Consider the following 22,174-nt stretch of genomic DNA (forward strand, 5'->3'; position numbering starts at 1 on the left):
TTGTCATTGAAGAAAGTAGCTTGTACATGTGACACAGACAAGCTAATTCAGTCTTTTAATAGATAATATAATCTTAATGGGCAACATATCCTTTCATTACTGTCATTTAATGTACTTACAAATGCTCCTGTCCCCCCTCTCAGACAGAATTTGCCCATCAAGACTGCAGTGCCCTGTTAGGTAATTCAGTACTGGGCAGTAAGATGTTAAGTAATAATTGAAAAACTGTACATACAAATTGCAAAAAAATAAAGTCTCACTTACAAAGCAAAGAGCAGGCTCCTGAAAAAGTTTGAGTGAAGGCCTCCAGTATGTCAACTCATCTTTCACAGACTACATACATAAAAGCAGACATACAAACCTCTACTTTGCAACACATAATACCACACACAGGGATAAAAAAAAATTTCCCAAATTATAAGCATCAACAGCAGCCTACTGTTAACAGGTGCCTGACTAAAGTACAATATAGTTAGTGTTCTATAACATAGGCAATTTTTCTGAGTCAGGGTAAAACACTCCTTCCCAGTGCGCTGGGTGCCAAGTCCAGCCGACCGTCTCTTGCTCACAGTGTACTGAGCTGGTCACAAAATCTCACCCCAGCGGTGCCCACCTGACAACTGCTGCCCTGCAACCATGCACCGAGATGGGCACACTTCTGCTGTTGCATTTGTCACACTCCACAGCTTAGTTTAAAAATTGTGGACCAATTTAGGTATTAATAATACTACATTGTATGCCTCTAATTATCAGTGTCCACTAAGAGCGCTTAGAGAAAGTGTTTAAAGCATGACTACTCTTCAACATGTTCTCTCCACAGCTATACTTCTAATTCCCGCTCTGTTCATTTTAATGCATTATTGTTTCAAAATACAATGCTTCAAAATTGCAAATTACATCTGGCTCAAGGGCTGATTATGAGAAATACTAGCACTTCTGCCTCTGCGTGAATAACTCTGATAATAATGAGAGATTGATTGAGCTCCAAGAAGTCCAAATGATGAGAAGGGTCAATTTGAACATTTCTATTAGCTTCTTTTGTTAAATCTAACACTTTGCCAGGCCAGAGACAAATACTGCATCTGGTTACCATGATTTTTTCCAACCCTACAGAAGTACAATTTAGAAAATGGGTACTGGTCTAAAGGCAGACCTTATAAGAAATGCTAATGAAACATAAAAACCCACCCATTTTACTGGCACTCAAGAGACGGAGAAAAAAAAAAAAAATAGTTGCAAGGGAAATTTGCTTCAACATTTTCCTGGCAGAAAAGGAAAAAACCCCTCAGTAATACGAAAAGTCTTCATAACTCCATTTTACAACTGAAACGCTTGCTTGCATATATATGAGTATGGGCTGCCTTATGTAAACATGAGCTACAACAAGAAAATCACTAAAGATGCTCACTAAGCACATGTAACAGGCAGAGAAACGAGGACACAAATGCTAGTTAGACCAGGAAATTGCAGTAACATTATTCCAACAACTTAGTCTTGCAGCCTTGCAATTACACTGTATAAAATCAGCAAAGGTTAACATAGACACACAAAAAGTTAATCAAACTACTGGCAGTTCATCCGGAACCTTCCAAAGATTAAAACTTCCCTACAGATCTCATTACCTAGAAATGTTAATAAGTCAGTCAGCACTTTTTCTGTCAATTACTGAAAATCTTTGTTGATACACATCTCCTAGAAAATCAACTCTGTAGGGTAAATTAAGCAATAGGTGATGTCTCTGTATCTTTAGCCTCATTCACATATTTACACTTAGAGGAGGTAGGGAAGGCACAGACAATTTCCAGCAGAGGAAAACAGACAACACTGTAGGATCTGTGGGACAAGTTTAACCAAAATATCCTTAAAACCCAGACAAGCGTGCAGCTGCCATGCTCTTCTCAGAGGATGCCTACAACACCGAACAGCAATTCCTCTCGCTGAGCTGCAGCACCCAAGTGCTGGTGGCTGTAGGTTACACTTCAGGGTCTCCTGTCCCATTCTGGGTTCCACAGTGCCACCTAAGTCTCCTTGGGGATAAAAAATAATCTTTAATTTTAAAAACAAATAAAAAATGCCAATAGGATACTTTTACAAGGTACTCTGGAGCACAACTCAATTAAGTGACATTGAATGCCCCTGAATCTACATTGTTCTAAAAAACAGAGGGCAAAAAGTAACAGGCATGTTATTTTAAAAGTTTGCTACAAAGACAGGGCTAAGGCACAGGACTTTGCCTGAGCCAAGGCTCTGGTTAGTACACATCAACATGCCACTGCTGGCTTCCCATACCTCTGTCTATTCTATCAGCTGATATTCTGCCCTGCAGCTTGAAAATTTAGTTTACCTACGCCATATCTTCTGGGTGGAAAACGAAGAGCGAGACTGCACGGCAGCTGCACCACTGGAACAAACCACCTCTGGAGCGGATGCGACGAGGCTCCGGTGGATCGTGGCTGGGAAGTCAGTCTGGCAGCGAGTCCCCGCAGCAGCTGGCGCAGGGGCTTGCCCAGACCTACCTGGAGCCCTGGAGACGCCCGGTATCCCGTAGCTGCCAGTACTCAGAGCTTGAGCTGTCTTCACGGTAACTGCCACCGAAATAACTATATCAATTGTGATTTACACTGCTGATTATTTCAGGGCCAAGCTGGGAGCGGAGATTTATTTCAGACTGAAAAGGTGTACAAACCAAGACTTGCATGGCACTATTTACAGGCAAGAGACGTGGGGTGGTGGGCTATTTTTTTTGGTTCCAGCCACCATACAAATAAGCTCCTAGCACAGAAGATCTCAGACCTGGACCAGCCCCATACATGCTGATGTTTTTGTTCTCATTTGTACACGGTCGGGCACTATAAGAAGTGAGTGAATGGGCCTATGGTTATTTAGAAACCCAGACAGATGATGTTTAAAATAAACCCAATCTTGACATCAAAGATATCTGGCTCCTGAGATATTCTTCTCCAAATAAGATCAGCTCTGCTCATGCTCAGTGCTGCACACAGTATAAAGCAATTATCACTGCCATCTTAGTATTTCTTCTGAATATATAGCCTAAAATAGATCTCAAAAAAGAAAGAAAGAAAAAAAACCAACAAAAAACCATGAAAATGGCACTGAGTCTTCACATTTTATCTTACACAAGCAGTTTTCTTCCTTTTGCAGTTATAAAAGGCAAACAGAATTAGCAAAGTATTTGGAGCTCCACAGATGATAGATATCAGGACTCCTAACAGTTACAGGTGATAATACTGTTGGTATCATTACCTGCTCAGCAACATAAGAGAAAAGAAATACTTTAACTGTAACTCCTACAGTAACTACTGTAACTCCTACTGTAACACTACCTCTGAAACTCATGCTTGTGGCAGCATGTTGTGCTCTGAATTTCAGGATTTTAGCACTACGGGTTAAAGACAAAGATAGCACCTATAATAACCTTGTGAACTATTTGAGATTTATTTGTGGTATTTTGCTGTTGAAATTTGTAATAGCAATTCAGCTTGCATTATAAATACTGCTGGCACACCTGGTGTTGAATATGCTAGAAGCACTTGTAATTGGTATAAAAATACACTACTTTCATTATTGTGGTACTCAAAAATGCTGATACAGCTAAGATTCTAGGTGCATTTTTGTTATTAAATACTCTTTTTCTGAACTTTTAGAGCTAATCCATAAACTTTGTTTCTGATTAGACAGTTTCTTACTAAGTACTACCTGTAACAGCATAGCAGAAAAAAGGAAATCTACATACATTTTCAGTCATCCATCCACCATCCATCCACCTTCAAACTAAACTCAACAGCAGCATCTGGAAGCGGTAGATAGCTTATGTTTTTAGCATACAAATATTTCATATTTCTACAACACAGGAAACACCACAGGACATCAATGCCCTTGGATACACTAGCATGAACAAGGTACTATCCCATTTTTAAAATGGGAAATTGGTTCCTCTTGAAAGCTTAAGCAACTTGCCAAACTCCAGGAGATTTCTGTTTTTCAAGCACAAACAACGTAAGGTCTAACTCTGTGGATTTCATTGACAAAGCCAGGTCTATGAAGTTAATATATCTACTGAACTAGTTATTTCTAACAGAGAATTTCTCTACCAATACAGCATTACCAACATACTTTCAATGTATAATACTAAACCTTTAAAACAGCCATATCAGTAGTATGCTATTATATTTGTTGAAAACAGTTAAAACCACCAAATAGTTGCATGAAACCATACAACGTTTTTTTTTTCCTTTTAGGTCTAGGAGATAGAAGACCGATATAAAAAAGTCCAGAAAAAAGTTAACATTTGTAGAAACTATGAATTTATCTTCTGCAGAAGCGAACATTTCAAAATTTACTGTTAATTACATCATCAGCTAGGCCAAGCATACACTGTAAAACTAGTTCATGAAGTGAATGCATTCCAGCAGGGTCTATTTTACAAACATCTACAGCCTTTTCTTGCACTCCTGCTTATTGTAAGTTTGCCACAGAAGCAGTAAAAGCTAATATGCAGTGGAACACTACATTAACTACTGAAATGTTATTGCACATCAAAAAGGTTTACTGCTACTTTGCAAACATGCTTACCTGAGTGCCATAAAATACTGACATAATGAGTCAGATCTACTGCAGTGCATTGCAATCAGGTCTTTGCACTTGTAATGTAAAAGAGCTCCTTGGTACAAAAGTCCTTCCACACAATGTCTGAAAGACATTTTTGTATATGGTACACTACAAATGTTGTTAGTATTTTGGAATTAGGTAAATATACGCCAAATCATCAGTAACAGGACAAATTGCCCAAAACAGAATATACACACACCTTATTTTGTACTTGAGCACAAAGGCGCTGTCTCAAGAAATGCTTGAGCTGCAGATCACTGAAAGCCTGGAAGACAGACCTAGGAAGAACTGCTCTATGGTTACCCTGTTCCAGTACCCCACCCTCGGGAGCTACTACTGACTACTGTCAGACACCAAGTATTGGGGTACAGGGAATTCCTGGTATCACTCAACTCGGTGTGATGACTGTATTCTTATGATCTCACATTAAACTCTAGAGAATCTACCAAACATGGATGAAATTAAAAATATACTTTCTCCCCCTCCAAAGGTAATATAAACTTCCTTCTTTTGTGACTGGCTGAACTCCAAATGCCTGAGGTTTTTCACTTGATATCTGTACTGTGAGATGAAAATGAAAAGTATCAGGATTAATACAATGAAAATTTTATGTTTTTAATTAAAAAGCAGGTGACATTTTCTGGTGTAGCATGAAATAGTAGAAAGGAAGATTTCTGTAGATTGTTTCTTCCACAGTTCCACAGAGAATAATCACCTTTTCTAGCTCAGTGGATCATATCAGACACTATTAGGTATCCTATCAGCCAATCAAGTTTGGTATCCTAATAGCTGCCAGTCCAAGACCATTTAGAGTAAGATGCTTGGAAGCGCAGTAAAAATAACCTGTTTACAGATAACTTCTTCTTTAACACTTGGCATGCAATGGGTGGCTGACAGTCATAAATGCATGCTTGGCTGCGTTATTTCCTATATTCTTGGTGTTCAAGGAACTGTGGGCACAGTAAGTCCCTGAAGGTAATCACATATCACAAAAATCCTTTAAAATTTAAACTTTTTGGATGAAAAACTTATTGGTTTTGCTTCATGAGAAGAATAAATACATGTTGATTGATTCAGATTTTTTGTACCAGTCACTATTCAGTGTATCTGACTCCTATCTCCTCTTACCAAGGACAAACGCTTTTCACCAGGAGAGTGGTTAAGCAGTGGAACAGGCTGTTGAGAGAGGCTGCCGAGTCTCCATCCTCGGAGATATTTGAAACTCAACTGAGTGTGACACTCAGCTGATGAAATGTTGAAGGTGGACTGCTGTGAGCAGGAGTTGAACCAAGCAGAGAACCCCTCCTGCCTCAATCACTCTAAGAGTGCAGTAGTTTCAGTAACTTTTCACTTCTTCCTAATTCTATCTTTTTTCCCTCCAGAAGAAGTCATCAATGGATTCAAAAGCAGGGAAAATAGTGCTTGCATAGCCCATTGGCATTGTGTTTCTAATATTTTCTTCTCTCTCATTCTTTCACAAAACTTCCATTCCTCTTATTTTTCCCTGCAACAACAACTTAAAAGCCTATATAAGCCCTCTGAATGCCTTACACCCACTATTTTCTTACTGCATTCAGGAAAATGCAGGGGCTCATAGACTATTCAGGAATATTCTATTCTGGAAAACATACTGGCTTATACCCATTTTGCCATTTTCACTAAAGTGTTTTAGAATTCTGTCTTTAATGACTATTTCTCTGCACAACAGTAGGACACGGGGAAATCCTAACAGGAGGCATCAGCCTGCCAACACACTGCGAATACAGTTCATTGCTCCCAGGAAGTGAAATGCAGTAGTAAGTCGGAGCTTTGCCTTTTAGAAAAGGATCAGTTGTCCTGCAGCTGCCAACTTAAGTACCTCAAGTAACTGTGACTTAATAGCCTATGTCATCTTCAGCTATAAAAATATACTAAGTTGCATTAATTTCATCTAAGACAACATTCCTATCCCTGTTTTTAAAATGGATTTTCAAAGATGACTCTGCTTTAAAAACGTCATCTACAGCATCCGTAATGTATACCAACGTACAGGTCCCATCAGTAGCAAATTAAATTTCCGAAGAACATTTCCAACAGATAATGAAACAAATGTCATTAATAGAGCTTTCATCTAACAGATCCTTCATGTCTCAAGACAGTATTTATTTACCATACTTTGTTAGGGACTAGCACACTGCCTAGTTAGTCTTCAATTATCACATCAGGTGGAGGAAAAAATCCCATTCCTACACAAGCTAAAACTGAAATTGACTTTGAATCTCTGAACTGTCAACAAATTCTTCTCTGAAAAGGCTTGCTTTGCAGAGATTATAAAGTAGGTGTCATCCTTGACACTTGCGTTCTATATTCATCCGGCAGGCCTGGAAGAGAAGCGCCGCAGAACGCCGGGCAGGATGGCGGAGGGCTCAGCTGTTACGCCGCCTGCCTCCCTCGCTTGCTTTGCAGGCAGAGACGGTGCTGTAGGTGTCAAAGGTTCTCTATTTAAACTCGCTGACAAGCAAAGGAAAAATACTGGGAGAATATGTTAGCAGCCACTATGAACTCGTCTCTAGTAACAGGTCATCCTGACACTTATTTCTGCATGTTAGAAACAAAAGCCCTTATTCTATTGAAAATTTTTTTTAAAAAACAACCACCCATACAATATACCCCCATCAGATTTACAAGTTCAAGATTTACCCTGGGAAAATCCAGTGTTAAGAATACATAGAGCAAAGCCCTGCTTTCTGTCAGAATGACAAACTAGAAAGCCACATACGATTATGTTAATCTCTCGCTTCAAATCTCCCTTGCACAATCGCATACCACCGCTTTCTGTGTTTCGTTTAAAAGTCATAGAGTTTACTAGCCACTTAATGAAGCTGCATTCCTTAAATCCCTGACAGATTATGTGAAGTTGTTTGATTTAGAAACATGAATTTGCCATTCCACTGCCCCCCGCCCCAGCGACATCTTAGTCAAAGGCCGGTGTGTTTGGGCCTGCAGGCAATGAAACACACGGCTCCTTGAAGCAACTGATTCTGCCAACCAGCAGAAAACAGGAAGGCAAAAAAGTGCGGAGAGGAAGGAAGGAGCATGGCTTGCCCTTCCAAAAGAGAAAAGCTATTTTCAATCAAGCTTATCTCTTTCGAACCCTTATGTACTTTCACTTGGAAAGAAGGAAGAGAAGAATATGAAAATGCTTTGAAAGACATTTGTAAGAGTCCTGGGTAATCGTCTGCATCAAAGATGACAATATGCTGCATGGCTGATTTAATTTGAAAGGTTTTTCTGATTCTGTGCGTCCCAGGGGCTGACCAGAACTTTGAAAATGGAACATGAAGAAGTAGCACAGAGAAGCGCAGGACAAGAAGGTGCCATCAACAGTATTCAACTTGCAGGCAGGACAAGGACTGTGCTCCTCCTCTGAAGCTTGAAAAGGCGTTGTGCTAGACCCTGAATCTAGGATTGTAGTGGGTCACACATTTTCTAGCTGGTGGCAGAAGAGGGGAAGCAGATGTGGACTTAATGATAGCTGTGCCTGCTGGCTCGTAGTAGTAGCAGGCAAAAACCAGAGCACAAATGGCCCCAGATTCCATTTCCCTGAGCAACGGCGCAGCTCAGCGTTTCTGATGAAAGTCTCAGCCCAAGCACCGCAAGCTGTCGGAGACATTCTCAGATGACCATTAGCAAATTCAGTGTGCGAGCAACTAACTTCCAAGTTTGAAATGATAAAGCCGATGGGTGTTTAAGCAATAACCTCCTCCTCTATGTTCTAAGGCTCAAGATTCATGCTGGTTTGTGCCATGAGCCGAGGACTAAAGAAAAAAAAAATTCTAACTTCTGAGCTTGTTGCCGTGTTTTCTATTAAGTCCATACATCAGTAAGTGTCATTTACCAATACAAAGTCCTACTAGTCATGCTTCCAAGGAAAATGCCATTATTGCTGCTTCTTAAGCTACTGAATGATGAAAATCAGACCACAGATTTTATTTTATCGACTTCAAGGTATTTGCCAGTCCTGTTGATTAGGGTATAATTCAACAGTATTTTACGCAACTCAGATACCTTTTTGTCATGTGCCGGCTTAAAAGTCTGAAGGTTGTTATTAAATGAAAGAGAAAGAAGGTAATTACTAAATCAATGGTATAACCCTTGTGATTTGCTTTTCATCTCCTCACAGACATTACGATGAGAAAACTTAAATGAAAACCAGAATAGGCAATACAAGGAAGTCATGTAACAAGCAACAGTAATCCATGTAGGTTATTATCCCAAATGCCCAGTCAGAGGTCTCAGATGGCTAATGTGGTTGAACGTGGCTAATGTGTTATTCAAAGCTACAAAAAATACGTTTATGAATCTAGACATGTCCAGTGCACCTTGGAAGCAGCTGGGGGGCGGGGGGGTGGAGACAACAGTTTATCTGATTTCAGCTAAACAAGGTTGCAAACTAAATTATCTATTTCCTCTCACAGAACTGGAAGATACAACACTGCAAGGCTCCCAGTAATCATTATAAATGTAATTAAATCTAATTAGGATTATTTGGCTATCCAGTGCATTGATTTACCCACCTGTATGCTACAACAGTTAAGAGAGGAATTGAAGATCATTTACCATACATTATGGCTTTACATCTCCATCTACATTACAGGCCAGATCTTGAAATAGACAGCCTCCAGTACTAAAACCACCTAAGCACATGATTAATTTTAAGCATACTGTCTTATTCCATGAACTTCAATATACAGTTCTTATGTTCTCCACTGAAAAGTTATGTTTATGTGGGACTGGGGTATTAAATCCCACAGTAGAAAATGTGTTTATTTTATATAAGATACTTATGCACAGTTGCTTCAAATTACATTACGTTTATTTCAAAAGCAACCTCCAAAACCAATGCAGATAAACTCAAGTTTAAGATACAATGTGCATACCTCTCCATCTTTTGTTCTCCTCAGCAGTTTTCCACATAAACTCAAACATACCATTTGTATTTGCAAATCCATTTTTATCCGTTCATATCAAGGTCTACTTGTTTCAGCAGGTTTTTATTACGGGGCAGTGACAGTCCCTCTGATACTTCTGGCAAGACATGACTAGATAGCTTGGCCTCCCTACTACTCCCCTTCCTCCCTTTGGAAATGCAGAGCTGCTTATTCTCAACATCTTGGTAGTTCAGTTTCTTCTAAAGATGTTACTCCTCAGACACATCCTTTCTTGAGACTGATCCCTTGCTGGACATATTTCTTCTATCATAAAACTCACCAACTCACCTCCCATACAAACTCCCCAGTAAGAGTGTAGCTGCCTCCTTTCTTGCACACAGAATTAATTCCCCCAAAAAGTGACATAATCACAGTGATGCTACCATCTTACAGAACCATGGTTCAGGGATCACCATAGAGGAAAATTATATATGGCTTGAGGAAGCTAGGGAAAGATGTGGAGCTATCACTTCAGTTGCCTATTACTTCACCAGTCCAGTCACCCATCTATAAACTATATCCAAGCTTCTACACCGGGAATAAGCACAAATGAAATACAGGGTTCATAAGTGATCACCAGCACCACAGCAGATGTGTCACTCCATCAGCATCCAAAACCTACAAATAAGAACAATCTCACATCTCCCTGCCTTACATCCTGAGGGAATCCACTTTCATAAATGAAAACACCCTGTACATGACAGGGGCAAAAGGAGGGGAAAAGAAGAGGGCATATACAATTTTTCCCTCTCAGGAGAGGACTGTCAAAGAAGGGCACGACATAGAAGTCCATCAAATTAATGTATCCTTACCAGCACTAAGTACAGGTGCACTGTTTGAAACTGTGAACCCTCTTTCTTAAGGGTTCAATGACTTATTTATCAACTGATTGGTTTTGTCAGGTTGATTTTTATCAGGAAGCAAAATCTCTACTTAAATAAACAAAATCAGACTCAGAAATGAGTAAACATATTTTAGATTGCACTTGGAAAAGCATACAGGTTTTTATAAGCTTCTGATGTCAAAACATACATCCACTCAAGCCTTCTTAGTAGTGAAACAGAAAAACTAGTAGAACTTCATATCAGCTTCCCAAAAAACTACTTGCCCAGCTGGCAGTAGCCATCCAGGCACCTCCTAAATGCCAGCAATCGAGAAGAAGGAACTGCGCAGCCTCTCATTTGGTATGTGATTACAGCCACGGGACATGGCACGCAATCCTACTGAAGGGATAAGAAAGACAGGAATGATGCAACTATTCAGGTAAAACAAATACATTCAGGTGTAAGCAAAGCTCTGCAGCACCTGCATCTCCTCCCATAGACCAGTATTTTTGTTCAACACTTTTCTAGGTTAATTTCTGCCCTATATTCATCTGTGAAGAGAAAGAGACTTCTCAGCCAAATGACAAATTTAAATAAATTATTCTGTTCTGCCCTGAAATGTCAATTTGAAAAAAGAAATACACATGTATTCAGACAGATTTATTTCACAGTGAGAAGGGTTAACTCTCAGACTGTCCACAGCCCAATGTCAGCAAAGGTCCTCCGGAAATAAGGGAAGTTGTGCCTGTCAGAGCCACGCAGACTGCACCCTGCGTTTTACAGTTCTCCTTCATGTTTATGTCAATCCTCTTTACTCTGTTTGATATGAGCCGTAAAACAACGGAAGTGTTTAAAAGATTTATTTATGATTTTAACCTGCTATCTGAATCATCCAGGGATTTCTTGGAAATGATGACTAGATGCTGAAGGATAAATGTAACCTAGGGTTCTCTAGTGGGAGTTTCCACCTCACAGTACAGTTTAATGAAGATCCCAGTAGCAAATCCTAAGATTTTAACTGAAGGCAAGGAGACTTATTTTTATACATCACATAGACTCCACTTTATGAGCTGCCAGTTTGCACATAGGCAATAAAAAGCCCCTTGGCTAAGTATAGACATTAGAATAAAGTGTCAGTTAACAGTAATTTCATCCTGCAAGTGTTCTTGCCCATACAACCTAATGAAGAAAGATTATTTTAAGATAAGAGCACTGAAAAGGAAGAAAAAAAGTGAAAAAGGAGAAAAGAAGTACAAAGAAGTCACAATGTTGCACAGAACCAAAACATCCAATTATGCTTTGATCACGGCTTGAATTTTAAATGTTACTGTCATCATTATTTTCTATCGCACAACTTCTTTCAGTGATTACTTGATATCTATGATATACGTCAGATGTACAGAAAACCAAAGCATGCTATAGGCAGAAGTAGTAGCTTATCTTGCAGACAGAGCGAAGCCCATCTCAAACATTATTGAGAAGCCTGTCAACAAAGCAAATCAAGCACTGAGTGGAAATGAGGCATAATGCTTAATTCCCTCAATCAGCATTTTCCTGCTTGCCAGGAGCACCTCTCTTGGGTGGGCTGACAAGGTGCAAGCTAATTTACAGATCCAGGAGGAGTCAACTGCATCTGGATAGCACTGCTCCCACGTTAATTAAGAGGAGACTGAAAAGTAAAGTTCACTCAGAAATGGCAGCGAGGGAAAAAAAACTAACTCAAGGAAACGTTGACTGTTATGAAGAGCAAACAACAAAGCAATCATCAGATCTTCCTATCAGTCAAACTACTGCTGTTTCCAGATTAAAGATTTCAGAAGTGTTATAGCGAGCATACAGACAAGGTTACTTCCTATTTAGCTGGGAGCACCTTATTAAAAATGGTATTAATTTCCACTTTCGCACTCATTTCCATCTAGAGCATTCAAAGCCACGCAGAACACCAGACATTAGGCTCTAAGGCTGGAGGGCAGAGAGAAGCTGACGAGCCCCACACCGAGCCAGCTCTTTGGAATGTGAAGGCTGCTCTCTTTGGATGGGACCCTCTGCAAGTCAGCCCTTTGCCTGTCTACCAAAGCTTGCAAGATGAAGCAGCTATCTCACAGGTCCTCTGGGTACTGGGAATGTTACACAGGAGGAAACTGAGGACCAAGGAGCTGCCCAAGCTTTCTAGATGCTGTAAACACTTTCTGACTAAACTCACGAGATAGCACTCATGGTATCCAACAAGGTACATAGAGGCCCTAGAATTTATCATGTATAATGTGCCTCAATTTTACCTCTTGCTTCTGCTGTATAAAAATGGCAAAGACTGCAGAAAAGAACCAGTCAGCATTTTGTATCTCCTACCTTCCAGCATTTTGTATCTCCTACCTTCCAGCATTTTGTATCTCCTTCTTCCTCCGCTCCAGGCTTGAATTTAGGCAGGCAAATGCCCAGAAGATGAGGGCATCCCTGTGGGATTTGCAGGCAGACAGGCTGAAGTGCTCTCCTCCTATCTGATGTGTGGGACTATCTCCTATGACTCTTGATGTTCCGTGGCATATGCTGACAACCTGATATTATTTTGTGTTTTCTAAACACATTTTCTAACTAATATTTTCCAATTAACTACCTTTTTTCCTAATTAACTAATATTTTCTAATTAACTACTTTTTCTATTAACTAAATTTGTAATACAATTCACAGACACAGAACAACTCTCAAGGACCTATGCAGTTACAACCTAGGTTCAATTAATGTTTTACACGATAAAGAAGGTAACAGGATGAAAGTTAACTGAAGCTCCACTTACATGTTTTCAGAGCAGAGTCATTGTTAATAAATAAATCTTTAGAATAATACTAGTATTTCACTTCAAAATCAAATAATGAATCACTGCATATACAAAAGAAAACAAACACTGCCTTAATATTGTTTCTTCTTGGAAATATATTTATTTACTCTAGCTAGCTAAAAGAAAGACTGGTTTTCTTGCTCTCTCACCCCTTCCCACAAGTGATCAAAGGTGTTTGTCATGTTTCACCATTTACACAGAACAGCAGGGTGTCCCCCAGCAGTCTGCTCCTTTCAGGTCACTTAGTCTGCTTGAGAGACGACTCCCTTCAAAACAACCCACTGCTTGGTAAAAATCAGGTCTTTCACTGACCCGTTCTCCAGACTGTGGGTTCTCAGAGCACACAACCTGATTCAGAACCTGTTTTCCTTGAGAGGAGCATGCTGTTTTTCAATCTCAAACTGATTCATCTCTTTCTCATCATGCCTCCATGATACCAAATAGTCTTAACAGTAAAGCAAAGAAAAATGCTCATTGAGTAACATGTAAGCTTTGGGTACAGTATTAGGAACAGCAAGAAAAGGAAAGAACCAAAACCCAAAATTGCTTGACCTGTCAAAGGATATGTGCACAACTTACACATCACCAACGACTCTTTCTAAGGCCAAGCATTTTGTTGCTTAAAACCATTTTTTCCCTTTGCAGCCCCTTTAGCCTGCCAGCCATCTCCTCCTCTTCCGAGCTGCTTCACTTTCATGACACCACTCGTAGGCTCAAAAATTGAGAGATCAGCCTATATACATCATGTATATATTTGTATAGTAAAATATGACCTCAGCAAACAGTCACAATATAAATAACTAAAAGATCAAACTTGTTTTTACAATTCATTCTACATTTGATTGCACAGCACCTACCTGAACATGTCTCCTAAGCCTTTCAGCATTCCTTTCTTCGCCTTAATTTTATCCTTCTCTTTATCTCGATCTTTCTTCTTTTCCTTTCCAGCCTTTTTTCTGTCCCCTTTATCTTGGCTTCCATTCATCTGTCTCTCCAATGAGTGGGATGGCTGGTCACTTGCTGTGGACACAGATTCTCTACCAGATCTTGAGCTCTCCTCTGTGTCCTCCTCCACTGAAAGCACATATTAAGAAACATCAGTGGAATAAGTGCAAACAACAAGGGCAGGCTTTTTGGTATATTGCATAACGTATTTTGAAGCGGGATATATGCACAACCACAAAATACTGGTTTTTTTTTTTTTTTTTTTTTTTTTTTTCCCAAAAGCAGTATTTGCTCATGTGGGGGTTTCCTGGAATATTTATTTGTACTATTAAACTCCTAAAAGCAAGGAATTCACCTTTGCAGAACACTCTGCAAAACACGATTTGTGCTTTGTGGGTACTCTGAATAATGTATGGATTAATAAAGAGGATTAGCAAAGTGATGTTAATTGGCCCATTTTGTTTCAGCATCTGAATCAGCTGAGGAGAGCTTTAGAAATATCTGCAAGAAGAAACAACAGCAGTGCAGCATGCCTTGTCAGTAAATTCTTAGTAATACTATCATAAAAATATGAAAGTCATTAAGGACTCTTAACCCTCAATACAAGCCTTAATAGACTTTTTCTGCTGCTACAAGTAACATAATGGTTTTGTCACACTACTTCATTTCCTGGAGCAGTTTAAAACACATCATGCACCACGTTCTTTATTCTTGGTTGAGATGGAGCAGCCTGGGAGGTTCGGGTGGGGAGATTCCATCCAGCGGAACAAGTAAAATACTTTAAGGGCAGATAACACATTCCTTCTCTGTTTCTAATTCAAGACCAAGACTCCAAGAATCCTGAAGTATACCCAAGGTTAGATGTAACAGACAGAGCACATGTATTTCAGAAAGTTTGAAAGAAAAATGGCCAAAAGAAACAATCCATTCAAAACCTGAAAACTCCTCCAGTTGCCTAGTGAGAAAGAAATAAAACACTTCAAGCTTGTGCGTCAGAATCCTGCAACCATTTTGACTTAACTTAAAGCCAAGTCCAAAAATTACACTGCGTGCTGGTGAAGCTGTGACCTTCCAGGACCCCTAACACTTTATATCATCACATTATAAGTAGGGCTATACCATCTCCTAATTTTCCAACAGACAGCAAGAAGGAGCAATTAGGATCACAGATGCATACTTTGCACTGTCTCCTGTCACTCTAATGAATACAAAGGCTCCAAACAACTTTTGGTAGTAGAAGTTGAAAAATACAGTTTTGCTGTATCACACAGTCTATGGAAAAGAAAGGGTTTTTTTGTACTCAGTAAGATTTAGAAATGGCCATGGCTTAAAGAAGGAAAAAAAGAATCAATTTTTAGTTCAGCATATGTTTACTACTTCTTATAATTACTCCTGCTCATATTATTGTTTCTAGACCTCAGCGACTCTTCCACAGCCAATAGAAGAGTGTGTAATTCTGTAGAAATTTCTCATACATAGACTACTGTAGAATAGAAACTTGCTTTTCTTAGTCATCATTCATATTCACCTTAGAAGTAATTCACTGAACCTGAAAAGTCTACAAATCACCGACTGAAAGCCATTCGATATTGTCTCTTCTCACTCTTAGATACTTGCTTGCAAAATACTGTTTATTCATTAATATTACAATACACAGATCTGTCCAACAGACTTAGTACATATTCACTGAATATCCCAAGATTTCTATAAATATTCTCCAACTCTGGAAGATCACATACACAAATTTCAAGAAAAACATACCATGTCAGATAAATCTCAACATTAATAACTATTTTTGAATCTCAACTAGTACTCTGAAGTATGAACCACCAGGAAAAAAAAGGAAAAGGAAAAAAAAAAAAAGGACAGGTCTCAGCATTACATGTTAACTTGTCTTCAGGACCACTATGAGTTAAGCAGATGATACAGCTTCTCAATTGCAGACACAGTTTTAATATTCAGATAATTGTATTTTAGAAAATTAATAGGCCTGTCTTATACATGCCTGTGTACTAGCTGTACTTGTACTTTTTTTGGTCACAGTGTTTCTTAATCAGTGTCTGGGATGATATTTAGTTGTTATTATTAAAAGAGTAGTAGAAAACCACTTTGGAATAGAGAAGCTAATTTTTTGCATGTTAATTTATAGCTACAATCTGTTCCAGTTAAAACCAACTAGACATTTAAAAGATTATACTTGCAAACGAATATAATTAGTTAAAAAAAAATATGCATTACATTTCTGGCAAATGTTGAAGTAAAATGTTTACTTGGTACTTCATTGCTAGAATTTTAAAGATGAATCAATTCTGACCTATGGTTGTTCATATTCACATAACAATACATTAAATTAATCCTAAATGTGTATTATAGGTACTGTGCTATGCTGAATTGGTGAACAACTTGTCATAACAATGCTTCCTTTTATTATTTATTTTGCATATTCTATGGAGATAATATTGCCTCCTTTTCACACTTGTGCTGCAATAAATATTTGTCTATCACACACAGTTTGCTTGCACTTAACGCTGTAGCTTAGACTGAGCCCTATGAACTAGGATGCCTGTTCTCGTGGAGTAAATACCGGTGTCTCTACAGCAGTAAATAGATTTCCAGTTTTCTTAAAAGGATTCAACATGAAGAAACTTGTTTCACTTTTACGCAGCACAATCATTGTGCAATTAAGAAACACCAAATTACTAGTGTTTAGAACAAATGCAAATGGAGTTCAATTAAAACTCAATCCCAGCCTACAAATGAAACTTCCAATTTTTCTTAAGTTGCAGTAATGACATTAGGTTACTGCAAAACACAGAAAGCATTTGTTTTGGTGCTGTTATTTCCTTCCTTTCCTGCAACCTCCTGCCTCCCCACTCAGGATGCTGAAGCCAAAAAATTAAATTGGAGTATACTTTAAACATCAATAAACCTAAAAACTAGTGTCATTTCATGAACCACACTGTACTATGGAGAACTACACAAACAGGTATTATGAAGCTATTCTCCTAATTAGGCCATAAAATGGAAAAGATGCACATGAGGAATCAAAGCTACTTAATGTGAAGCTATTTTGCCACTAAGCTTCTAGGCCTCTTATTGTGATATTTAATACAGCCTGAGATTCTAGCAATTAAGATTCAGCAAAAGATTAGAAAGCTTTTTCGATCTTTCCCAATCCAAATGCCTTGTTCTCATTCAAGACACTAAAGATAAACATTTTGCTTCCAGTCAGCTATTTCAAGTATTAAGAAAAAAAAAAAAAGGCAGGAAAAATTATCTGTAAAAGCTGAACACCCACACCTTTCCAATCACAAATGTTACTTCTTTACAGCCATTAAAATTTCAACTCATCTTCTCAAATACTTTTTAAAATGTTACCCCAGAACTGGTCACTGCTATCTGATTTTCATCCTACATTTAGGAATTTTATAGCACGCTGTTCTAAGGACAGCAAGTACACTCAGAAGAGTCAGCCCCTTTGCTACATGTTACCTGTATTTTTATGGCTTTTGTATATGGGGTGATGACATTAAGAATTCCTCTATGCAATATATTGCAGTGCTATTAGTTGCTACTCCAAAGAGGGTCACTGTCTGGGAGAAAGAAGAACTCTTAGCACTGAAACACTTGGAGGATAAAGGGGAAAAAATTCAAGTAAGACAAATGGATTCAGACTCAAGGGCATCAGCAAATTGACCACCAACATATTTGCCTGGGTTTTATAATGACAGAAAGCCACATTTTAATTTCAAACAATTATGGAATAATTAAATACAATTTTTAAAAACTTAGGCAATATCATTAAGGCAGCAGTGAGGCATTAGTTACGTTAGGACCAGATTGTTAAATTAACTTCTACATATTCGTGTGTGCCCAGGCTATGTCCAGCTGAAGACATCATTTGGCAAATTCTCTGGAACCTAAGGCCACATATAATTTACATAAAGTGGAACAGACTGCAGTGGTTTCAGCTTTAACACAGACATGTTTTCAGAAAGACAGGCAACATATGGCTGGGCCAGCTCTTAAGCTCCCACAGCCATCAGGAGAAGGAGAAGACCTCGAGGACTGATTTCTGTCCAACCAACTTACTGTAGTTGCTTTGCTACTTACCTGCTTCTATTAACCTGGCACTGCAAATTTCTGCATTACTTCTTAGATGTTTTATTATAATATGCGGAAGCTATTAAAATACAAGTAACTCAACAGAATGTGTAGTTCTACTCACATAGCTTGGTCACACTTTGCTCAGCCCTTCTTTTCCATGTCAGATTTGAGAACAGCCTTGCTCTTGCTCTCCCATGACACTGAGTTGGCTCGTAGTCCACCAGTGCTAGACAACTTCATCCATACAGAGAGATGAGGGCAAAGACTCACCCCACAGCATTTCAATTTCAGCCAGAAGGCTTTGTCTGGTTTCCGCTACTCCCATGCAAAGGATACGAAGGCCACCAAATACTTCCTTGCTACTCTCTATGCATTGCATCAACAAGCTCGAAACCCCTTACAGTAATCTCATAAACCTACACTCACCTAGAAAGCATTTCATGACAACAGTTTTGCTATATTTTGATCAATGAAGTTAAACCATCTGTAACTTCTGCATAAGCCTTGGATATCTGCTGCCTCAAAACAGGATATTACTAGCAGTGGGCTCGCACCAAACAACGCCTTTTAGAAAAACATGGTCTAACGTTCCAAAAGACCACGCGCATGCAGTTTGGCAGAATGAGAATGATCACTACACATTTTCTCATACCTATTCTTCTACTGGCCAGAAATAGATTGACAGCCAGCAGCACCAGACCAGCATTTAGCCTCACTGCTGCGTGAAATTGCTAGGTGCTGGAGAAACAAAGCAGAATTAATTCTGTCCGTAACTACCTTTGAGAAAAGTGACTAGCAAAATGACCTCCCTTTCAGTCTTTGAACACTTTTAGAAAGAGGCAGATTTAAGGGGAAAAAAAAGCAAAGAGTTTTAAAAAAAGAGTGATTACACAAGTAGCTTATAAAAGAATATTAGGGAACGGCACTTATGTCGCGGTTTAACCCCAGCCAGCAACTAAGCACCACGCAGCCGCTCACTCACTTCTGAAAGTAAAAAAATTTAAAAAGAGCAGAGAGTGAAAAATCTCTTTTCAAGACTTTTCTGTTAGCATTCAGGCTAAATATTTCTCTACTTTAACTTTCCCACCATCATCTTCATTCATAAACTTCTAAATAGCTGCAGGTTGATTAAAAAAATTCTGCTGGTGTGTGACAAGTTGAAAGTAGTACAACATGAAGGTTAAAAATTCAATAATTTTAATACAACCCCTGATTGAGGTAATTTACCATTCATACTATTTTCATTCAATACGAGTTGTCATTTTACCAGCCCATTCTTACATAGTTCAATAATGATAAGGTTAGCTTTGAAGTGATTCTTTTATGTTAATGACATTCTCCACATGTTGGGTCATACTTCGGGTTAAAGAACTGAAAATGTAAATGAATGCCCATTAGGGTGGGTAATAGCTGATCATTAACTTTATATTTTATTAGATCTGCCAGCCTTACTCACTCTAATTAAAGGACAGTGATTTCTTTCCCCCCCCCAGACACTACAAATGTACTCTTTCAAAGTTAGATGCACATATTTTTGTAAAAGAAATTCAGTGGTTTTTTCTCTTTCTGCATAATTTTTTTCTAATTTACATTAGTAAATTAATTAGCTCTTAGAGAAAATTTTCAGAGTAATTTAAGTAAACACACTCCTAATAATCTTATTTGCTTATTTTAGAAAGGAATCAAGCTGCAGAGTGTTGCAATCTGTTAATGCATATGAAGGGAAAAAGCCTGAAAAAAATTGAAGAAGTTAGTTCTATTCTTTTAAATTCCTAAAATTATCTTCTACTACTCTTAATCACTTTCTAAAGGAATTAACCTATGTTGTTAACATTCTCTATGCACAGCAATAGTTTACTTACAAGTTTCCATGCCTTCATCATCATCATCTGCTACAGGTTTATCATATGATTTGTCTATGGCAGCTCTGAAGCTTTCATTGCAGCCTCGTCCTCGGATAATTCGTGGGCGCGGGCGGTGGAAGGGAATATCACCATTCAGAGTCACCTCAGCAACGGCTGTCTGCAGACTTTCTAATGAGCTGGATTTCTTCAGACCTAATGAAGGCCCCACATCTCTGGTTGGGGAACCTTAGTGATTTAAGGGGGGGGGAAACCAAAAACGTAATTAGAATTAGTATTGAGAACTGCATGCTTGATTATGCATATCCATCCTGAAAGTCTTTGGGGACACACTTAACATTATTCACATCATCTCTCAATAATCTGCAGGGAATTCTCCACACATTTGTTGGTCTCAGAAGTGAATGAGTATGTCAAGTCATAGTCAACAAAACCGACAACGTGAGCAATGTGTGGCTTTTCAAATCAGTGAAGAGAGACCAACATCCATTATCCTTATTTTAAACAATTTGAATGATAAAGTAATCATGGGGCTTAAAAAACATAGCTCATAAAACCAGCAGAGATACATATCTACTGGCATCAAACAAAACTACTCATTATTTTTGGTTTGCGCAGAAAATTTCATTTCTACTAGCAACTGATGAACAGAGAGCAGATTATGGGCATGAATCCTACGGTGTTTAGAGTAACAGTCTTGCAAGGTAGCCCAACTTCTGGCTTCAAGGAACACGGTGCTTGCTTTTAATCGAGTTTTAAAGACTTGCATCAAATTGCTAACAATTTCATAATGAAGTACTTCTGAGAAATATCAGTTGACTTGCTGGGATTTTGTGAAGTTGCTTAAAAATAATCTGTGGAAAGGACCCAATTAGTCAGGCAATAGCAGTTAACCAGCTGGAAAAGAAACACATCCCTGGCAGTCACCAGGTTGATGTTTGGACAGCACTACAGCTGGGGCGGAGGGCAGCTCTTATCGCTGCAGCATGTCCGGAGGTGTGCCAAGAAAGCCCCAGACAGTATTCTGCAAAAGCCTTTCCTCCATCCAGACTTTTCTTCTCGGGTTTGTGGACTAAATGTCTAGCCCGAGTTTTTAGATACACACACTCACAGTGCAAATCAGCTGACAATTGCACAATTAATTAGATCTAATATTATAGTTAAAACTGGAAGAAATCTTTCAGGGGAAATAAAATCACTGCATTTATTTGAAGTTATTTTATTCAAAAGTGCGGTATAATCTTGGCTGGATTTTCCATAGGATTTGGGGCTGGAGAGCAAGATGAGGTGGGACATCATCATCACCCACATTTCCTGAATTTATGAGACCAGAGCCCTCACCTAGAATATGGAAACCTCTCTTTCTCTACCCAGAGGGAGCAGAACAGAGAAGAGTGTTGTGGCACCACAGCAGTCCCAGGTGGTGGGTTGTTAATGCATTGATATTGGTGTCCTCATCTGACAGAGGCGTAGAAAGATAAATTTCAAAAACAGCCAGCACTGAGAGACCAGAGCCAAGACCTGAACCCTCAGGAATACCAAACCAACGAACAAGGCATTTGTAAGCATAGCCTGGTGTGAATAATGCAATAAAGGAAAATTATCTTTTTTAAGTATTTATGTCAGAATAACATAAAGCTCTGGAGTTGATCCTTATGCTGGTAGATATTAGGAAGGAAGAAGAAAGACAGTATCTGTCGCCATTCTTTAACGAAGGTATGTGAAGTTACCTTAAGTGAGGAAAACCTGTTACTACACTACTAAAACCAGCTTCTTTCACTATTCACTGGGTGGGGAGGAAGGCGGCGGCTGGACCTACAGAAAGGATGCAGAATAGCAGCATGGCAAGTCTTCTCCATGTCATTTGTTAACTTGGTATGAGATGGAGCAAGGCAGAAGACACTTTAATTTTCTATTCAGCTACTTAAAGTCTGAGCAGTTACATTAAACTGAAATCCCTCAGATCAAATAAATTCAAACAGCAGCTGTCAAAGTATTCCC

At 38.9% G+C, this 22,174-nt stretch overlaps 1 protein-coding gene across 11 annotated transcripts in view; it reads right to left on the minus strand.

Annotated features, from left to right (window-relative positions):
• PARD3 (par-3 family cell polarity regulator) overlaps nt 1–22,174 on the minus strand; it is a 461,320-nt gene that overhangs the window by 128,463 nt on the left and 310,683 nt on the right. For all 11 annotated transcript variants that reach the window (XM_049798455.1, XM_049798452.1, XM_049798450.1 and 8 more), the window contains 2 exons: nt 20,174–20,401; nt 14,117–14,333 (listed from right to left, as the gene is read on the minus strand). In XM_049798455.1, coding sequence (XP_049654412.1) covers nt 14,117–14,333; nt 20,174–20,401 — 445 coding nt within the window. The remainder of the gene's footprint in view (nt 1–14,116; nt 14,334–20,173; nt 20,402–22,174) is intronic.

This window comes from Accipiter gentilis, chromosome 4 (assembly GCF_929443795.1).
Source record: "Accipiter gentilis chromosome 4, bAccGen1.1, whole genome shotgun sequence".
In the NCBI taxonomy this organism is placed as follows: Eukaryota; Metazoa; Chordata; class Aves; order Accipitriformes; family Accipitridae; genus Astur; species Astur gentilis.